General features: G+C 44.2%; 1 protein-coding gene across 1 annotated transcript in view; it reads left to right on the top strand.

Moving 5' to 3' along the window:
- Window positions 1-4,976: 4,976 nt before the first annotated feature.
- ADAMTS5 (ADAM metallopeptidase with thrombospondin type 1 motif 5) overlaps window positions 4,977-21,745 on the top strand; it is a 41,582-nt gene continuing 24,813 nt past the window's right edge. Inside the window, exons 1-2 of the mRNA XM_074600185.1 lie at window positions 4,977-6,041; window positions 17,692-17,824. Of these exons, the coding sequence (XP_074456286.1) occupies window positions 5,112-6,041; window positions 17,692-17,824 (1,063 nt within the window). The 5' untranslated portion in view covers window positions 4,977-5,111. The remainder of the gene's footprint in view (window positions 6,042-17,691; window positions 17,825-21,745) is intronic.

Raw genomic sequence — 21,745 nt, 5'->3', positions numbered from 1 at the left:
GAGAAGGATGAAGAAGTTAGCTCAGTCTCCAGAAGCACTCAGTTCCCCACACATCTGGTAAGACTGGCAGGAAGGATACACCAATAATGGTGATGTTGGCTTATTTATCAACCACAAACCTATTTCAATATCAACAAGCATGTTAGATGCAGTCAAAACAACTGCCAGGAGGTCTCCATCTGAATGGGTTTTCATAGCATTCAAGCCACGTAAAGACACAGAGTCCAAATAAGGGACAATGTTGACTATGCCGCTGTCCTAGGGTGGGGGTCAAAGGCTGTGTAACTTATTCCAAATGCCAGTATACCTAGTCCTTTCCAGAACACTAACCAAAAATATTCATCTTTAAGAGTTCTTTGTAAAATTACTTATAATGAGTATTTTATTTAATAATGAATGCTTTAGAAATAAATGTCTTCAGTGGTTTTAATGCATCACCGTAGGAAAGCTTTAAAACGAATAGACATGAACATTATAATTACAATGTTTGGATTGTTAAAACTGCTGACAAGACCAATAAACCAGAGCAGATTTGAAAGGCAGCAAATTATCACTGATAGATTTCTGTGGGATAAAGATGCAAATAGCCTCCTGTTGCAGGCAAGCTTGATCTTGCTGATATGCATATTAAAAATGTCCCAGGAAGGCTTTCAAGGCTTGCAGTTCTCAGGAGGTACAAAGCTGTCCCATGTTAAGGCACGTGTTGCTACAGGTAGATTCTTGGATAGGAACTTACGCAAACCTGGGTCCAGTTCCCAGCTACAGGCGTCTGTTGACCACACACAAGTTTATCAAATGTTCTTTGTTTGATATCACTTTAGAACACGTTGAGCAGGCACTTTGGTTGGATCTTCCTATAATTCTATAGACAAAACTAGTATCTCCCATAGTAATTGCTATCTCCCCTGTGGAATTACATAGAAATGTCAGACACTCCTAACACCAGAACAATAAAAGCTGAACAGAATTATTTTTTTTTTCATTCCCAAGGAGAAAGATCTAAGCTAATGGTGAAAAACAGGTGGTGTTGGGTAGGACATCTCTGCTAGGCCTCGACCAGGGGCTGTAGGCAGACACAGGACTAATTTGTTGACACTTTGGATTCATGGTTTTCTACCCCTAGTAAAGGGACTGAGAATTGAAAAAGAGGTGATGTAAAATGGGACCCTCCTATAAGACAGTTTGAAGGACACGTGGGTAAAATGATTAGCAACTTTCTCAGTATCTCCATGTGTCTCAAGCTATTCCTTCATATAAGTGTTTATAATGCTTAAGGCAATATTTCTGATGTTATCAGGAATCCCCCGCTACTGAGGCTGTTACTCAAAGGATCAAGCCTAAAGGGTTTCATGGACAAACCCAAAGGGTGAAATACAACCTTAATGAAAGCAGCTTGCAGCTCCCAGAGACTCAAGAGGACTGCTTCTTTTTACATCAGGATTGAATTTGGCCCAAAGTGTACAAAACTTGCATTGTGCCTTAAAGCTACTTGAGGATTTGCAGCTCTGTATCACTCGTCTGGGAAAGGTCAGCTTTGAGATTTCCAGGTCAGAACTGTTTGACAAGGATTTAGTGTCATCCACAACTTGGGACACGCTAACGGGCTTTCTTGTTCAAAGGCAATGCTGTAACTGTAAAAAAGAGGCTAAGAGGGCAAAACTGGGAGGAAAAAGAAGATGACTCGTTTAAGTGATTTATCCTTACACTTCAAGACTCTCAGAGCAGAAGAGGGTTCCTCCTGTTGAATGAGGCATGACTGACCTGTCTTTCCATGATTGCACTGCTGAGTTACTACAGTTTTGAAATGTAAATAGGAAAGACTTCATAATCTATGGGGTAATCTGCCTGGGCTAATTTGTACCTTCCCGGAAAGCCTGGTTCCTTGCTCAGTGAGACAGGGCATTGTGGAGGCTTAGCCAACTTTTCCTGTCATTTGGGAAATCAAAGAAAACACAAGAGATGAGCAGTGAGATGCACCATTTAATTACCGCTAACCCTTCTAAGCATTCCTGTTTTTCCTAGGCTGGACAGTTGGAATTATGCTGTAGCATGGGAGAACATTACACTGGCCTCTTGTGCACCATATGCCTTTTCACTGACAAACTAACACTTTTTTAATGAGAGTTTCTGAGGTTGTTATCCAAACTACATTCCTTATCCCAGATCTCATCTGTAGCCCCTCTCCCAGAGGTATCTGGGAGTTTGGACCCAGGCATATATGCGAATCCAGAGCTTGATCAGGTCCCAGTGAAGTCAATAAAAACATTGTTGGTGCTGAACAGATATCTACTAGCCTCAAATGAAAAGTAAAAGCCATCCAAGACAAAGTGGGAGACAAATTACAGGTTCTTTTTTTTAATCAAAATATGCCTTCTTCTTCTCTCTCCCTCCCTTTGAAATTTTTTCAACTGTCTTAACTTTATAACTAAAGTAACTGAGAAAATGTTTAAATTTTAAAATGTTGAATAGTCCTGGACCAATGCCAAAAAAACGTCATGTGACCTTCCTGATATATAACTCTTAATTTTGGAACTTACTGACTCCAGTCAAGAATTTTTGATGATGACAAAATATTGAAATGTAGAAAAAGAAATACCAGGAGGTTGAAAAAAAAGGAACTTGTGTTCGCAGGTAGGTATCACCATTTCCGGAAAAAATGGAAAAAGAAGAAAGCACACCTGCAAAACTTTGGTGCGTTACATATTTCATAGGCATAACCTCAGGGTTATGTTAATGTAATCATTTACATGGGAATATTAATTTTTGAAACATTTGTGGCATTAGTTAACCTGTTCTTTACAGAAGCGTTAGACTCTCGAAGCAGCTTCTGGAAGCTACAGAGGCGGCTGCTGCCCTGCCACTCTCTGCACATCCCGCCACCACGGTGCTCATCCCACGAGGTATTACAGATGTGCACATCGTTCCCTTGCAGACAGAGCGGTCAGGCTGAGATGCTGCTGGCAGGCCAGGAGGAGACTGGAGAGCTGCATCCCCCTTGGAGTCCTGCAGCAAGAGAGCACCTGCTCCTGCCACCCGTCTGGGGACGTGGAGAGGGAACAGGAGATAATAAGCACTTTTGTTTCCCCGTGTGTCTGACTCACAGCAAGGCAAGGCACCTGGTGATGCCGGGCCGCGTACCTCTGCAGGAGGGAAGCCAGCACAAGTCAGACTCCTCCGGGGTCCCGCTCCTCTCCCCTTCCCGGAGCCCAGGCTGCCTTCCAGCCCTTGATCTCGGCAGACAGCGAGCTGTTTGCCAATCTCCTCTCACTCTCCGGGCAGCGTTAAGGTGGAAAAGGCGGATGAAAGAGTAAATGCAGACATCTGCCCTTTGGGGTGTCCCTGTCGGAGCGCGAAGCCGAGGGGACAGGGTGAGTGGATGCGTGTGTCAGTCAGCGGGGGGGATGATCTAAGTATCTGAAGTCATTCAAAAGGTCAAAGCCAGCATTAACTCTTCCCCGCCCTCTCTCCTCCTCGGGGGCTCAGGGGAAATCACAGCCCGCCCAAACTAGATGACAGCTTGCCGGGACTTAATGACAGGCTGGGTGCAGACGAGCCGCGGCCGCCCAAACAAAGGGAGGAAGTTTGGTGCTACCGCTGACCCCAGAAAGGGGCAGAGGCAGGGGACGAGCCGGGACACCGGGGGGCAGGGGCAGGGTCGGGGGCGCGACCCCCAGCCCGGGCAGCCGCTCCGCTCCCCCCGGCCGCCCCAAGGGCGCTCTCGGAAAAGCCCCGGCCTGTTCCCTCCCCTCCGAGAGCCAGGAGTAAACCTGCCTCCTCCTCCTCCTCCTCCTCCTCCTCCTCCTCCCATTGCAAAATGAACGGCAGCGGCGGGCAGGAGATAGGGGGAAGCGGGCAGGAGGCGAGGTAAGCGCAGCTCCACCGCCCCCGGCCCGCGGCGACAGCTCGAACACCGGGTGACTCTGTGGCTTTAAGCGTTTCAAGGGGAAATCTTGCGGTTTTCATACACCAACTTTTTTTTTTTTTCTCTGCCGGTCTCTCTCTCCTCCCCGGCTTCCTCCCTCTCTTTCCCCTCTCCTGCCGCCCTCTCTCCCGCTCCCTCTCCCTCCTTTTCTCCTCCCCCCGCAACCCCCCCCTTCTCTCTTTCCCCCTCCCCTCAAGTTTCTCCCTCTGTCTGATTAAATGAGAAGGAAGTGTGGGAGTGGTGGTTTTGAAGCTCTCCCTTTAAGAGGCAGCCTGCAGTGACGAATTGTTGAAATTGCCATTGCAGGATGGCATTCCGCTATAAATTCATTGTTCCACCTCCTCTCATCTTCACATTTCTCTCCCTTCTCCTCTTGTTCACATCGTCAGACTGGGGATAACAACAACAACAACAGAAAAGATACAGGGAGGGGGCTTTTACAAAAATCCGGGACGTTTTCCGCTTCTTGCGCCTTTTTTTTTTTTACCTTTTTTTTTTTTTTTTTAATATATTCCTTTTTAACCATCTCACCGGAGACGATCGAGGCGGTTTTCTGGTGCCTGAATTTCTTCTCTCCCTTTCTCCTCCTTCTCGTCAAAACAAAAGGGGGCAAAAGAAGGAAAGGGAGCCCACCGGAGTCCGAGAAAGTGCCGAGCCGCAGCAGACCTGCCCCCTGCCCCTGCTGCTGCTGGTGATGATCCGGTGACTACAGCAGAGAAGTGGAAGAGGAGTGGGAAGTGCTCAAACTTCTCTACTTGCCGGGTCCGAGCCTCCTCTCCACCTTTTTCTCTCATCTTCCCCCTCCTTTGCCTCCCCAGCAGCAGTGATTTGGGATTTTTTTTTTTTTTTTTTTTGCGTCTCTCTCTCCTTCCATGTGCTCCCGGCTCTTCCCGGCAGAGAAACACAAAGTTCACACGCGAGCGGCTTTTGTTGACATTTTTTTCTCTCCCACTCACACTTGACTCGAGTTTGGGAGGGAGAACTTTTTCTTTTTTCTTTTCCTTTTTTTTTCCCCCCCTCCTTTTTTTTCCCCTCCTTCCTTCCTTCCCTTCCTTTAACTCCCTTACCGCACTCCGCCGGCCGGCTCTTTCCACCACCACTCCCTCCCCAACTCTTGTTGTTATTATTATTATTATTACTACTATTAATTATCACCACGTCCGTGTCCGCTCCTGCCGGCGAGGCAGGCATGCTCCCGACGCTGCTCTCCCTGCTGCTGGCCGCCCAGCTCCACCTCGCTCTGCCCCAGCCGCCGGCACCTGCCGACGACGGAGCCCCGCCGCCCCCCGCCGCCGCCGCCCGGCCGCCGCCACCCCGTCCCCGTCCCGGCCCTCCCCCGGGGCCGTCCCGCGGGGCCAGCGGCATCGTGCGGCGCCTCGACCCGACCTACGCGGGGGGCGGCAAGGCGGGCTACGTCCTCTACGCCGGGGGCCAGCGCTTCCTCCTCGACCTGGAGCGGGACGAGGCGGCGGGGCAGGCGGCCGGAGGGCCGCCGCGCTGCTACTACCGCGGCAGGGTGGACGGCAGCCCCCGCTCCCTGGCCGTCTTCAACCTCTGCGGCGGCCTCGACGGCTTCTTCGCCGTCGGACGCTCCCGCTACACCCTCAGGCCGGCGCGGCGCGGCGGGGTGGCGGCCGACCCGCGGATCTACGGGGAGGGCCCGGCCCGCTCCCCCCACCTCTTCCGCAGGGACGCCTTCAGCTTCCAGACGGTGCCGGCCCGCACCAGCTGCGAGACCCGCGACCCGGCCGGGCCGGCGGCGGCGGGGGACGGCCGGCGGCGGCGGCGGCGGCGTCGCTCCGTCTCCCGGGCCCGGCAGGTGGAGCTGCTGCTGGTGGCCGACGCCTCCATGGTCCGCAAGTACGGGAAGGGGCTGCAGCACTACCTGCTCACCTTGGCCTCCATCGCCTCCCGGCTCTATGCCCACGCCAGCCTGGAGAACCACGTCCGGCTGGCCGTGGTGAAGGTGGTTGCCCTGGGGGAGAAGGAGAAAGGGCTGGAGGTCAACAGGAACGCCGCCACCACCCTCAAGAACTTCTGCAAGTGGCAGCACCAGCACAACCGCCTCGACGACGACCACGACGAGCACTACGACGCCGCCATCCTCTTCACCCGCGAGGTAGGCATCGCCCCCACCGACGACCACTTGCTGTCCCTCCAGCGATGTGTGGTGGGGTGACCGGGCTGCAACGTGGCAGCCCTCCAGCCCAGTGGTTGCCTCTTTGTTCACCCCTTCATCCTTTCCTTCGGGTTGCGCTGCGCCACGGGGACCAGCAGCCATGCACGTAGTGGACGGGGATGGAAGAGGGGCTGAAAACCCACAAATTGTGTATGTGTGTGTACCCCCTCCCCTGCGAGGTCACCCCCCTGGTGCAGGTACGCAGTCATTCCTGCCAGTGCGGTGCTGGGATGCCTGCCAAGGCAGAGAGGTGGTCATGTGCCTGACTGGGGGACTCGGCTGAGGTGGCATCTTATCTTTCCCAGTGAGATGTTTCACGCATGGTCCCTCTCTCTCTCTCTCCGGGGAGGTGGTCCAGGCAAAGGGCTGATAGCCCTCGCTAGCCTAAATTAGTCCCCCGACAAAGCTGCTTGGGAAAAATGGTGGAGAACACCTTAAAAGTCCACGCGACTTGCTTGTTGAGCGCGTTGAGATGCTATTTCCAGCAAGAACAGCTCCACCACACTGGGAGCCGGCAGCGCTTGTGGTTCAAGGGTAGGACGTAAATGCAAACCGCAGGTAAACAGAGCTGCAGAAGTTGAGGGAGTCGGGCTGGTGGCAAGGGGATGCAGTCTCTTTCCCATTCTTCAAGTGATCAACAGCGGGTCGGATCCGGCCGGTCTTACCCATGCAGAGCTGTGCCTTGCTCTCTGCCCAGTTGTTAATTAATTGCATTGCCAGAGGTCGTTAAGGGACATTGCTCTAGTAGACATGTGGCCGAGTTTATGCAATGAAGTTCTTCTGTAAGAATATCCCTTCAGCGGTTTGGGTTTGGTGTTTTCTTTTTTTCCTTTCCCCAAGTACGAAAAAAATAACTGCATGACTTTCCGTTCGTTTGAGTTCGCCTGCTTTTCTACATCATAGGAGCCTGCCAAAAAGGATGCTTTGGATGGTTTGTGGAAGGAGTTGCTCCAGAAGGAGGAAAAAAAGCGCCTGGCTTGCTTTTAAAGCTGTAAATAGTTGAAACATTAGGTTCTGTGTCAGTCAGGCATCACTTGTACAGCAGGAGCCTTTTTTAGCAGTTTAAAGCCCATCGGTCCGATTTGCAGGCTTTCCTTTTTTTGTCATTATAATCTGAATGGAAGCAGGCTACCTAGGCTGGGTCAGACTGCTCTTGCTTTTCGCTATAAACATCCTTTCTAATGGCTTATTAATTAAGCCTGGGCCAGAATCCATCACTTTTCACTAAGGAGCCTTTTTCTCTGCCAGCATTCCCATTCGTTTCCCTGGGATTTATTACAATTCAGAAACTTTTAGGGTGGCAGACTGTGAACCTTAAAGTCAATTATTAAGTTAATTTGGTTTGAGATAGGATGTGAATTTAAAGTGCACTTGCTTTACAGATGCTTATCTGTAATTCTTTGCATGGATGCCCTCCTGCCAGAATAAGAGTGTGCTGCTAATCACTAATCCACTTTCAAAGGCTGAGCAATACATCTTCCATGCGTAGAGTTACTTCTTTTGGATGTAAGTAGTACCTAAACTAAACAAAATGTCACAGTTCCCATGGTCTCCTTCCACTCTTAAGATGCAAATACTGCTTGCACTGTTACTTAGGGATGTAAATGCTTTGCAAGAAAAAAGCACAGGCTTCCGTTTTCTTGGTTTACATTTTAACACGTTTAGCTATGGGATTAGCTCCTCAATGCAATTTAGTATAACTTAATCTGCTTTAGTGATTTGCTTGTGTGCACACGCAGATTGTTTGACATTACATTTCAGTATTTGACTCAATAAGCACAAGACTGTAGTTTCTTGCTACATGTGTTCATGATGTTCTTTGCAGGGAGTATGTGTGAGTCCACACGATTTTTATATGCTTACACTTGAAATGTCAACATGAATCTATTTGCTCCTCTTGGAATGTAAACACGAAAAGGGTTAAAGGATGAAAAAGCAGTAGAGATGTTTCCCGGAGAAAATAGCCCCACTTTGAACTACAGAGAGATTTTTTCCAGTTTAGCTTTTCGATGAGAGTGGCAGCAATTGGCAGGAGCATCCAACTTTTACAACTATGTTTTGAATGTATGAAGTAGGTTGCTTAGCTACTAGACGCCAAGCCATGGCTGCATGTTTTGATGGGCTCCGAATACCGTCATGCTAATTTTTGAACATCCAGATGTCTTCTTCTAAATGGCTTATTTTTTAGGCATGGGGTAAATGTGTGAGGTACATTTTCCGTCTTTGTTTACTAACTGGGACCACCTTGAACTTTGTGTCTCTGCGTCAACAAAATAATATTTGCAAATCGTTTGTCAGCTGAATGCATGTCCTCAGCTGTATGTAACTGTTTATGTGTAGCCAGAATCTAAATTATGCGTGCCTGCCACCATACAAGTCTCTAATATAATAATTATCATCCTTCTGGAGTGACATTTACTTGGATGTTATTTTTGACACCAAAAGAGTCCCTCTGAAAAGATAGTAGCTTTACTCGAGTTCCTTAGAAAGAAAGAATCCCATCAAAATTCAGCACCATCGCTTCCTCCTCTTCTGTTGTCATTACCTGTTTAGAGATAAATTAACAACCATTCATCGACTGAGAGTGTGCTAGCAGCTCTCCATTATTATATCATTAGTACTGGCGGTTCAAATTATTAACATCATCATTCATACTAGGAAGTACTTCCCATGCAAAAAAAATTTTAGAAGGAGATTTACTGATTCCGGATTAAAACATTCACTCACTTTTGGTCATAATCTGTATTTACTTTGATAAAGGCTTTAAAGCAATGGTGCTGCAGAGCACAGTAAATAGTAAATAAACATGAACATCGGTTCAGTTCACAGGCAGATGGTGTTAAAACTATTTTAAGGCTTATCAGTGGTAGCAAGAACCATATAACTATCCATTAGCTGCAGTGAATCTGTTTACCCTGTAACTGCAAGGAAGACTACAGCAACGTGTCTGGTCATTGTTATCACCTGTGTAGAATATTGTAAAAACCCTCAATGGGAACATAACTTACCTGTCACTAAATATTGCAGAAACATAGTTGGGTTCCACAGTGACTACTGAAGTTCCCCAAATCTAATAAGGAGAATTATATTTTCCCAGTAGTCTCAATCTGTTGTTTTGACCCACGATGGCCAGTATCAAGCCTGACAGAGGTCTGATTTGTCACTACCAAAAGGTGATAATTTTCTAATAAATCCTCAGAGAGCTCTCGCTAAAGCCGTTTGGCCTTAACAACCTTAGAGAATAAATGGGTCCCCCGCTGTTCGACTACTTTGTGGCTGAGTCCTTCACAGCAGCTGTAAATTTCTGGGCCGCATGCATCCTCAGAGCATCCTCTGCAGAATACGGTGATGCAAGGATTCGATCGTCTGGTGGCCAGGTGAGTCCTCCACCCCGTGTGGTGGTAGAGAAGCGGCTGTGTGGTGAGGAGGAGGAAGAGCTTGTAAAGCCCTCTTCCCCTGGAGATTAGCTCGCAATGGCTGTGAAGTCAGAGGCAAAGTTAGAATTTAGTCCGTTTTTAGGCTTTTTTATCACGGACAGTTCTCAGAATCTGGAAACAGGTTATCTTCAGTCTTCAGGTTTTTATGGGTGCAACGAAATACTGGCCAGATTATATGTCATGGTATAAAAAACATATTAGACGTGACTTGCAGACTGCACTTGAACTCAGACTGTTCTTTTCCAAGGTCTAGCCTGCTTTGCAGTTGTCCTCTAGAATTCATCCAATCTATTTCATTAGTGACCCTTAGTTAAATTTCATGTGAACTACTGAATGCTTTTGGATGAAATCCAGTTCTCTTCTTCTCCTTTCACCCCAATTCTGAATCATGTGAAAAGTAAAATAGATATTTCTCACAGTAGATACAGGCAGCAAGAGCAAGAAGAAATACTTTCCTGAGTGCTTGTTAGCATCATCTGTGATAGTACCATCATGCCTGGCTCTAACAAAAAGCTCGTGCTAGAGCCAAAGGCCGCTGTCCTGCCTTTTTCTACACAGTAATTATATGGGTCTTGGGTGTGTGATTTAGTTTAACTGTCAATCTGACAGTGCTGTTGAAATTTAACAGTGAGCTTTGGATTATCTCAGCTCTATAGATGATAATTTCATTGCATGGAGCACATGCTTTCTTTGGCTCTAGCTCTTTCTTCTTTTCTTTTCTATATTATCATCTTCCCACAATCATTATCGCATATTAGTAAAGCAGGTCACCGTACCAATGGTCAATAGAATATAGTTCATTAATGTTTATTATTATTACTCTGAAGAAATTATAATGTGATGTGTCTAGCAGTTTCGTACTGTTTTCACCAATTTTGTTGCAAATCTAATACATTTAGATAATGCCCTGGGGAAAATAAAGTGGGACATAATGTGTGGGAGAACTAGCATGATTCACACTAATCTAGACATGGTGTGGAATTTCCCCACAGAGGAACGATGGGTTAGGCAAGTTAAATGACACATTTTTCCTTGTTCACCAGTCACTGGTTTCATAACTGAAACTTGGTTTGCTCTTCCCCTCCCCATGCAGAGTCCAAAAGCTTTATGTGCATTGTGTCGATTTTTTTAAATAATCTGTCATTTACGTAACGCTGATGTATTTTCTTGATATACTTCAGGAAAAAAAGAAGCTTTGTTAATCCATATATTCAGAGTGTAAAAGCTTAATCCAGTTTAGGCTCTATTTCTAATACTTTGTTGCAGAGTGTCCTGGGCTGACGTGTGCCTATGGTCCCCGTACCATGCAAGGGCAGAGTAAGAACATGCCTAAATATTGAGTCTGGTGAGGAGGTAGTTTCTGAAGCCATCATATGTAGCATGCATGTACTAAAGTTAGCCCAGCATCACCCCTACATTGGGTTTTCTTGTGTTTCACCTTACCTAGAATTCAGAAAGACAGCTCTGTACATTTGAGATTCAAATGCCCAAAACTTAGTCCTGAATTTAGCTTATTAACCTGAAAGGAAGATGACCTCTATTTTAAGTTCAACTACTGGAGGAAAAGATGTGATTTTTTGTTTTGGTCAGTATGGGAGGTATCACCACTCCTATTTTCCTCGAAAGGTAGCTGGACTTCAATCTTTCTTCTCAAAATATGGCCATGGGAGGACCAGCAGTATCTCAGGTATCTCAGTGAGTCTGACAGGAGTCCTTCCTCGCTTCACAGCGATAACCAGACCCTCTCCCTGGTGCCCTAACCTGGTCATCCACATAAGCAAGACCTACCAGTGTCTCAGGAAGAGGACTTTTCACAGCAGCCTTCCTCCAGGGCAGCCTTCCACCATTTTGGCTTGTGAAGTCTCTCTTTTTAAGTGTCATAGTATCATTTGAGGGGTAAAATAGATGATTCCCTGACTACTTTGTTCACCAGTTAGCCCTTATTTTCAATAGCTTTGGTGGTCTTTTGTCTTAGGTCTGTGCTTCTTTGACTTGCAGACATAATGCGCTCCTTGGGTGATAACCGTAATACTTTCTATTTGCCTGAACCTTACTTTCCTCTGCATGTGCCGTTCTGCGTTGCTGTGACATTAATAAACTTCCACCCACTTTCCAGAGGAGGGTGGATGTGTGGGTCCCGAATACCGCCTGGCCCTACCCTCTCTTTACAGGCCTGCGGTGGGAACGCTGCTGCAGGAAGTCGGAAAGTCGTATTTAATTCCTTCCTCTGCTTGAGGGATTTTAGGTCTGTATCGCCCACCTCCCAGGAGAGGTCCTTAACCGGTAGGTTGTAAGCTGTTCCAGGTGTTAAGGAAACTTTCCACCCCTCTGACCAAAGCTATGTCAGTGTTTAGCAAGTAATTCAAGATTCATATGGTGAGAAGGAGAGAAATCGTGACCTGAAGCCGCTGACTGGAGCCCACCGCTTAGAGCAAGGCGGCCTGTGTTCCCAAAGCACGGAGAGAAGGCTGTTTCTGTAATTTACCGAGGGACTTTTCCTTGTAAAATACAGAAGCAGGATGAGGAACAGGCACAAAATATGAAGTCCCTTCACCAAGCGCCCTAAGCACTAACTGCAGTCAGGGCTAGGGAAACCTTTTGTGCATGGTCTGCTACAGGAGGAGCCACAGATCCCTGCATGTATGTATAGGTGAAGACCTTCACTGTAGACCATAGCCTAGTGTAGACCATAGAGCACTGTCCTAAGAAATGTGCTTCTAAGTATTCTCATCCCTCAAAGGAATTTGAAGCACCTTCTTATTGGGCAAAGGCTTTGACTGATGAGCCATTGGAAAGAAATCAGGAAAGCAAGCGAACAAACACATAGAGATGTAAAAGCTGTGCTTTAAAAGAAGATGATGTGCAGCTGTGCCCAACAGGAAGCCTCATCCTGTTGGTTTCTCATACATCTGATCTGAGAATGTCTGTAGGCTTGAGTTCCCTCAGGGGCAAAGACTGAGAAACATTAAGCATCACAAACCTAATCGAGCTTTAGTATAAGCTAAGCTGCTCAGGTGAGCTGCTAAGTGCTAAGCTGCCTTTCTGAATTCTAGGTAAGGTGAAACACAAGAAAACCCAATGTAGGGGTGATATCCTGTTGGGCTAACTTTAGTACGTGCATGCTATGTATGATGGCTTCAGAAACTACCTCCTCACCAGACTCAATATTTAGGCATGTTCTTACTCTGTCCTTGCATGGTACGGGGGCCATAGGCACTCGTCATCCCAGGACACTGAAATATATTATTTCACCACTGTAAAAGTGTGGACCTGTAAGGCCTTTATATACATATATATATATAAAAAAGGCACTTTGAGGCCTATAAGGTCACAAACTGCAAGCCCTGTGAAGGGTAGATAACTCAAAGACATATGAGCCAGTTTTGTTCTTCTGCCCTTGCATTCCACCAAACTGTCTGCATTGGTGCTTAAATCCTGTTTTGGATCCGGTCCACGGGCTCTGGCCTAATATCAGGTTTCACTAAACAGTTTATTCTTGCTTTTAAGCCTACTGCACAAATCAAAGAACTTCAGGTAAAATAAATTAACTGCTCCAACAGGGAGCCACGACAGTTATCTTCATTCACAACAATGCCACGTATACATGGCAAACAGCCAGCTGCTCTTGATGTTCTTACAAATGCCAAGAAAACTTGGCCTTTAATAAGCTGTCTAATTAACTACTAGTCTTATGATGTACAGCTCACTTTTCCTAAGTCATTCCTTTGCCAAAGCTTAAGTCTTAACATCTATGGCCTCCTGTGTAGCAAATGTATTTCCTTGTCATTCTTTTATTTTGAAACTACTGTAATGCAGATTAAGGGCCAGACTCTGCAATCCTTCTTTAGAAATATCAAGAAACACTTATTCTTCGACGCTTCTGCTGCTATTTGGAGACAATTAAATGAATAGAGAGATCTGAGTATGCGATTAACTTTTTAAATAGAAACTACACACCAGAGTGAAATAATCATTGGAAACTAGTTTTAAGTATCTTGTGAGTCCCCTCTTTCTTAGTGCTTTAGCTGGAGTATGAAAAGTTGAGGAGACCCACACAGATTTTTTAGATTGCATCATTACATCAGGGTCTGTTTTTAACAAAAAATTATTTTCAAGGGAAATAAAAACTTTTAATGTACTTCCAGAAACTTTATTTCATAAAAGTCTGAGACTGCTTTCCAAGACTGCCCAAGAAAACTAAAAATTTGGCTATTGATGCTGGTAACAAATAATCCATGGCCAGTACAGCTACAGGAGATGTAAGTCAAAAGAAATTTTGCCATAAAGATTTAAACCAGTGGAAGTGTAACCAGGTGTGATTTTCAATAACATCATTCGAAATCATGCTGTTGGAAAAGGCCATGTATCTGGGGAATGGTGAGTTGACCTGATAGCAAAATTTTCAGAATATTTGTCTCAGAGATGCCACTTGATAGGCTTCGATTATGCGTACGTTATATACTATGTAAAGTTGAAATCATGCAGAGGCAAGAGAAATAGAGAATAAATGAGAATATGAGTTGAGAACATAATGGAGCTGAGTCTTCAGTATTCTGCCTAAGTGATTATTGATAATGTCAGCAATTAGCTTAAAAAATGCATCCTTGTGCAGTCGCTGAGGACTGAAATCTGTAGCGAAAACCAGAAGGCTCAGCACATGCTCTCTGTTCGAAGCATAGCCAACGCATGCCCTGCTCTAGCAGCAGATGGGCAACCCATAGATGTCCCTCAAAGCAGCTAAGGACAGAAAATATTTCCAAAACCCTTTAGAAGCGTCCTCCGCCACTGCCCAGCTAGGGTTTGGGAGCCTCCTTGCTGAGCCTGCCGGGGAGGCAGCACGGAGGTGGTCACTCTGCCGGCTGAAGGGGATGGGGCTTGACTCTGTCACTCTCCACCGCCTTCTGACCACAGGGTAGTTGCTCTCCTCTCTTCTCCTTTATGGGGATCGTTGGTCCCACGCCACCTGCGGACAGCTGTTTTCCAGCTGTCCCTGGAGTGTTGGAGGAGCTAGGTAATTTTACAGATAAGCAGTTTTCAGAATCGCTTATCTTCTGCTGTGGGATTTCCTAGGAACAACCTTTAACTAATACAGCCCTTCAAGAAAAGCATTTTATCTGACCCAAAATCAAGGTATTTCATAAAGAAAGCATAAAGCTTGCTTTGTTTTGTCTACCCAACTGTTAAACAGATGAGCACTGCCTTGAAAGTTGCTAGTGGCATGTTGAGATGTGTGGATATGTGTCATACTTTCTGGGAAATGATGGAAATAGAGGAACAGTGGTTTGATGAAGTGACTGGAGTTCTGAGGAAGACCCAGGCATGCAGTGTGGTGAAATGTCAGTAACACGTAACATATGAAAAGTAACCAAACATTGCTATGTCCTTTAGTGCTTGTATATGTACATAGCTTTTTTTTTTTTTTTTTATAATGTCTAATGAAGGTGGCATAATGCAATCCTGTGCATAGCTTTGGAAATGTTGAGGTTAGGATTACTAACCAGCCAGGAGTCAGAAGGGCTGCTTACGGTTAACGTCCCTGTCATAATTTTCCATACTCTACACATCCCATAAGAAGTAACTCTAAGGAAGTTTATGAGATTGCCTGCTTAGAAAGATTATATTCTTTTAATTATAATTGTGTCGTCAAATCTGGAGAATCATAGTGAGGTCTGCTTGCATCTGCTAGTATAGCTTCATACCATATCACTGGCATAGCTTCTTCTTGTATGCAAATGGAAATAAATCATGCACTGGCATAAGACATCTGGGGGCTGATATAATTGTGCCCATACTGGGAATAGTACTGATGCAAGTATCTACGTAATAATGACACCCAAATACAAGAAAAGACCAAATGACACAGAATCTGCATGCAGAGACAAGGCCTGAATTAACTAATGTATTCCTTGGCACTATCAACCTCAGCATAATTTAGACCTCTTCCAGTAAGCTGCTTTCTGTCTGATTTAGGTGCTTTTTGGTACTTGTGTAAGAATTTCAGTTCAACTGCTTGTGTGTATTTAGTTCCAATTGCCCTAGTATAAAAGTATCTTACTTCCTATACAGCTTACACTCATTTATTTAGACTGATTGTATCACCCTGAAAAGGTATTTTTATTGGTACTATGCACATAGGTTTTTTTCTGGGTTTTGTTACTCATGCTGCTGTAGGTAAATCAGTTACAGTTACGTTTACATAGAGTGTGCTCTGTGTAAAACATACACTGAGACTGAAAGGGCCAGATTCAGAAGTAAAGGGCTAAATGGACATGAACCTAAGCAAAAGTAATAGGAGTTTAAGGATTGCATCTTCCTTGTATATGCCCCAGATGATAGACGCTATAGTGACACGGTCTCACTTAGAGCCTCTTCCAGCATTGGTCCAGAGGTGCTGCAAATGATTAGTTTATTTGCCCCCCAAAAAAATGGAAAAAAAATGCATTCCTTTTAAAGTACTTGAAACAGGGCATCCTTCTTCTGTACCTTCCCATAACTCATGCAGGGCCAGAAGCAAAATCTGGGGAGCTAATTGGATGTCAAGGGTGGGAGCCCAGGGGGTTAGAGAGAAAATTCCCTGCATATTATGTGCATTACTACAGAATGGAAGTTTTTCTTAAACTATGGATTATGCCTGTGAACATTTGGGAACTGAAACACTTTTGAACTTTATTCCTTCTCTTCTCTGTGGGACTGTTTTGTCCATTGGTACTGCAACATCTAAATCTTGACATTAAGTAGCACCAAGAGTGCACTTACCAAGAAGAGTTCCCAGACACCTGGAAGCCAGAAGAGCTGATCCTGAATTCTTACTCCATATATGTAATGTTGCTATGTAATTTTAGCTTGACAATTTCTTAATTTCAACGGGGGGGGGGGGGGGGGGGGTGGAATTACAGGGTTTTTTTGTAAAGAAATGCTCTGTCGTATCTGTGAACTCAGTGTGTTTTTCTTTGGCTTCAGTGGGATTTGAATCCTGTGCATTTTCAGGTTTGCCTAAATTTGAAACTCATATTTAGTGAAGGTTGTTGACCTGGAGCCTCATACAGGATATCTGTTATTCAGATGGATTAATTATGAAAGGCTTCATGAAAGGAAGTCATTATAAAAGGAGATCTCAAGGGAAGAAGAGAATCTTAAAAATTAAGGGGAAAAGGTACTCTTTGATCGTTTTGATAATAACATTTGTTAATACTGTCATGTCTTGAAAGTGACATTTTCATTCAACCACAATGAAATGTCTAGGAGTGTTCCAAATGGCATGGTACCTGTTTTTCCTTCTCAACCAAAAAAGCATATATATGTACATTCAGGCTAGTATTCTTCCCTCTGCTTCATTAGAAGCACTGAAAAGTTATTACTGATGATTAAAACATTGTATGTCTGACCAAGGCTGCCTTCATCATTATCACTGTCATCCTGGAATGAAAAGGAAAAACCTAATGCTACCTGTATGGTTTTTGGAAACATCCCATATCTACAAGTAGGACTCATGTGATCGAGTTGTTGTGCTAGTAAGACTAGGAATCAAGGGATTTTATGCGCTGTCATATCACTGACTCTTTAAGCAGCCTTTGAGAATTGTTTAAATATTTGGTATATTGGGTAATACATTATTAATCATTATCCTACTTGACAGGTGTGACATGAGGTTTAATATATAATAATCTCATTCCTTGAAGTGCAAGTATAAGGCTTGCCTTTTGAAAAGAAAGGTGATGTCTGGTTCAAGGACTGATCAGGAATCTGAAGCTTTCTCTCTGGGTCTTGGTTCACCTTCTGTAAATAAAGAGAATATTTCTTCTGTTTTTATCGTCAGTGAAGAAATGCTTTTACAGCATGTATTTTGAGTACCTGACTCAATGCAAGTTTGAGCTTCTGTATGCGTTGTAGAAATACAAACCAAGAATAATTAATTACAGAAAGTATCCAAATCCTGTTAAAGTCAATGAAACTATTATCACTGACTCTTTACCTGAGATGGTATTGGGTCATCATGCTTTTAAACTGCATTGACATCTTTAGATGGAAGCATATATTGATGTTTTTAATCCAGGTTCTGCTGTTTGCAAAGGGTTGGTGACTTTAACCTGTTGTTACCTATGGGTGTAAAAATTTATTTTAATGATTTATTTTTTTTCTTCCTTCCTGGGCAGGATTTATGTGGGCATCATTCATGTGATACTCTGGGAATGGCAGACGTTGGGACCATATGCTCTCCTGAGCGCAGCTGTGCAGTGATTGAAGATGACGGCCTCCATGCAGCTTTTACAGTGGCTCACGAAATTGGTATGCAGTGCCTTTTCTGTTCGCTTGCCAAATCAAACACTTGTAACAGCTGCATTAGTAACCAAAATACTTCGCAATTAATTCCAGATTTCCCCTGGTCCAGATACTCACTTGGGGATTAAGGCTGTATACATATGCACTTCAGGGTTAACTAATAAGGGATCAGAAGGCAAGTGAAGGCGCACAGTAGGTGTTTCCTTTCTGACAGTGTCGTTTCTAAGCAGTAGTTGAAGTGAAAATTCAAAGGCTGCTGCTACTGTCCAAAGATGTCAGTACGTGTCCCCCCTGAGAAAGCCCATCTATTGTAATTCACTTGCATTTACTGCATGAACTTTGGAAAATAATTCATGTTTTCGAACTACTTGCATGCTCTACTGTTAATGAAACTTTTTCTTGGGACGTTGTACTACCTGCAGAGAAGGCTTTTGGAAAAAAAAAAAAAACACAACAGGATTCTAATCTTTTTCTAAGCGTATGGAAATTCCACTTTCATAGTAAAATATGGTACTAATGTGACTCCTGAAATAAGTGAAATAGTATTTAGGTGATAAATGTTTGGTCAAAAAAATTTTCTTTCAGTCTCCACCTCAGTGGACGGCAATTTAATGTAGGAAGAAAGTTCATGTTCTGGGACATTACGTCTGTCATGATATATTCCTTGAGAGACACTGCTTGCCATCTTGGTTATTTTGAATTTACTAATGTTTTCTGAGCTGTGTTCACTGGAAATACATTTGGTATGAGGGCTATTCACTTTGGTGAGTGAACAGCAATTTAGAAGTGGAGAACATTTTCTATTTTTTTTTTAAACATTCTTGGAAGGAAATAACAAGGAAAGGAGAACTTTCAGAGAGAGCCAATTTCTGAATTGCCTTGTACCTCATGCCAAACCAAAGTAAAGTTTGCTTTGGGAGTATCATTGCAGTAGTTCAGTTTTCAAGTAGCTAGCAGGTAGAGCCCAAGAGTTGTGTGCCTTATATATACCTGGCTCAGCAACCGGAGGTTACCAAGTATGAAAAAGCAGCTGGCATGTCAGTGACTTGACCCTTCAACAATTAGTGAACCTAACCCTGCTGCTTTTGTGGTGTCTCAAAGAAATGAAATCGGTAGTGGCTGGAGAAGGATCATATGTTGCATGAAAACATAAAATATTGTGTCAGAATGAGTCCCCAGGACAGAAAGGCAATGAAGCTGGTGAGGGGTCTGGAGAACAAGTCTTATGAGGAGCGGCTGAGGGAGCTGGGGTTGTTTAGCCTCTAGGAAAGGACTCTGAGGGGAGACCTTATTGCTCTCTACAACTAACTGAAAGGAGGTTGTAGAGAGGTGAAGGTCGGTCTCTTCTCCTAAGTAACAGGTGATAGGACAAGAGGAAATGGCCTCAAGTTGCGCCAGGGGAGGTTTAGACTGGATATTAGGAAAAATTTTTACTCTGAAAGGGTTATTAAGCATTGGAACAGGCTGCCCAGGGAAGGGGTTGAGGCACTATCCCTGGAGGTATTTAAAAGACGGGTAGACATAGCGCCTCATAGGTTTAGTGATGGCTTTTGTCACTGTTAGGTTGGTGGTTGGACTAGATGATCTGAAAGGTCCCTTCCAACCTAGACAATTCTATGGTTCTGTGGTTTGGTAGTAAAAGAAAAAGCCCTCTGGAATCACTAATTCCGAGCATTTGGAGATAAGTACAGCAATACATCAAATACAACTTCACATCAGATGAGTTTAGTGGCATTAAACCTGGATGGTGTGTAGCTAATACCCGTCATGAGCTAACGACCCATCTCACTCTACAAGTGGGGCAAGTAGATTGGCAAACTTAGCCTGTCACTGAAAGGCCAGGCTGCTAGAGGGACTGCTCATATCCTCTCGCGTCCAGAAATAATGCTTACTGCCGAAGGTTAGTGGGCACTGGGGAGGTTGGATGAGGAATCTTCTTGGGATGCCAGTGTTGATATGTCTGATGTGTAAGAGGTGGGTAGTGCATCTTGACTACCATTTTATTGGCAATAAATACATGTTTAGATAAACTAAAAAGGAAAGAACATAGATCAATAAAGGGATGAGCAGTAAATACACATATTGGGACCTTGAATTCCACACAAAGAAAATGTAAACACAAGTGAATTATTTTTGGTGATCTAGAAGCACGTTTTTGAAAAAGAGCCATTTTCATACCTAGAAGTTTACAGGAATCTGTAAAAGCTATAATTTTAATGTAAAAAAGGCATGAATTGAAATGGATAAATAAGTACCGTAATGGACAAAAAAACTCTAGTCTGAGGTTGTTTAAAATAACATCCTTTTTTCTCCTCACCATAAGATTTTAAGAAAGGAGGGGTGTCAAGTCACAGAATGATCTTTGTGTGTGTGGCCTAAAGTGGGAGAAGTTGAGAAGAAAACACAGCTAAAATTGCTTGAGTACTTACATTAAATTAAAGGTCAAAAAAGGATGAAAAATAAAAGTGTGGCATGGATACCCTTTAGTTAAGCACTTTGGGGAAAACCCTGCTTTATTTTATTTGGAGACCAGATTTCTTCCTACAGTTCAGAAGTCTTAAAGTTCCCCCTGTTCTGTGGGTAGGGTGTAGCTTTAATTTTACAGCAGCTTAGTTATTCAGTGGAGTTCACCTGCCAGCATAGGACATGCCCTGCAAGACCGAGGGGATGCTAAGGGCTCTAAGTCAAAGATGCTCCTTTCTGTCAGTAGGAAGAGCGAGGTGAGCTGCTAGGTGAATCAGAGTCACCGTCTCCATTTTTTTAAATAACCCTGCTGTGTGTGCATGTGTAGCAGATGCAGCATCATTAACCTGGACTTGATCCGGAGAATGGCTGTGTGTCCTTGCTTTGATTTCAAGGGGATCTGAATGCTCTTGCTTCCGCTCTGAAGGATTCAAGAGCATTTGTGAGGATCGTATTCTTTCTCTGGAAGGCAACCAAAGTAAATGGGACTGCAGCTCAACTAAACAGGATGATGCACAGACCAGGGGCTCAGATTGGTTACGTGCATAGGAAGCCAAAAAGCAGCCCGCTGTAGAATAAAGGTACTGCCGCTTCTGTTGTCAGGTTGTCTACCACATTATGTGTTAGATGTTTATTTTGTTTCTTTCAGGTAAAATAGATGGATTTTGACCAGTGGTTTTTGAGGGGGAGAGTATGAATAAGCAGCAATAACAGGCAAAATCTCCAAAGAGCACAAAAAGAAATAGATGCAATGAAATTCTTCGTACAATAGACTAGCTGACAGTAAGAGATGGAGATCCATATGTAAAGATTGACGAGGTAGGACCTGAATCTTATGTATGAAAAACAGGAATAATTTGTGTCCAGTGTCAAATGCAGAAAATCAGGGTAATGCAGCAAAACATAGGAGACCTTGTAACTTTGAACATGATAATCCAGTTTCTCCACAGAATAAAGGGAAGCAGTGCTATGGAATGCTAGGAAGCAATGCTAATGGCATAAACGTTATTTTTAAATCACAGCCTGTCAAGACATCTAGCCACTAATGGTAAATCCATATATGGTTATTTTCTAGTGGGGGACATGCTGCTGTCAGTTTGGACAGCAGTAGCTTTGCTGTCACAAAAAATAGTCTTCTGGATTCTTGCCTGAAATCATCAGTTCAGCTCCATGTCGCAGCATAGGGAAGTCTTTTTTGACTTCAGGCAACTCCTTCAGCTATGCCTCCATAGGTTTGCAGGGATGTCTTAGCTAGCTTAGGCAAAGTATGTAGACATTCTCCAAGCCTTTGCTTTCATCACCCTATTGTTCGTACAAAAAAAAAGGTGTTTCCTTATTTCATGCACATCCCTGCTTCACAGAGACATCTGGAGAAAAACATTAAAGAACCCATGGTTGCTTGTAATCTCAACATTTATTTAATGTTTTTCATAGCTCAGCACTAGCATATTGCTTCTCCGTATA

The sequence above is a fragment of the Larus michahellis genome, chromosome 1 (genome assembly GCF_964199755.1).
Source record: "Larus michahellis chromosome 1, bLarMic1.1, whole genome shotgun sequence".
In the NCBI taxonomy this organism is placed as follows: domain Eukaryota; kingdom Metazoa; phylum Chordata; class Aves; order Charadriiformes; family Laridae; genus Larus; species Larus michahellis.
This window is presented reverse-complemented; position numbering and strand designations above follow the sequence as displayed.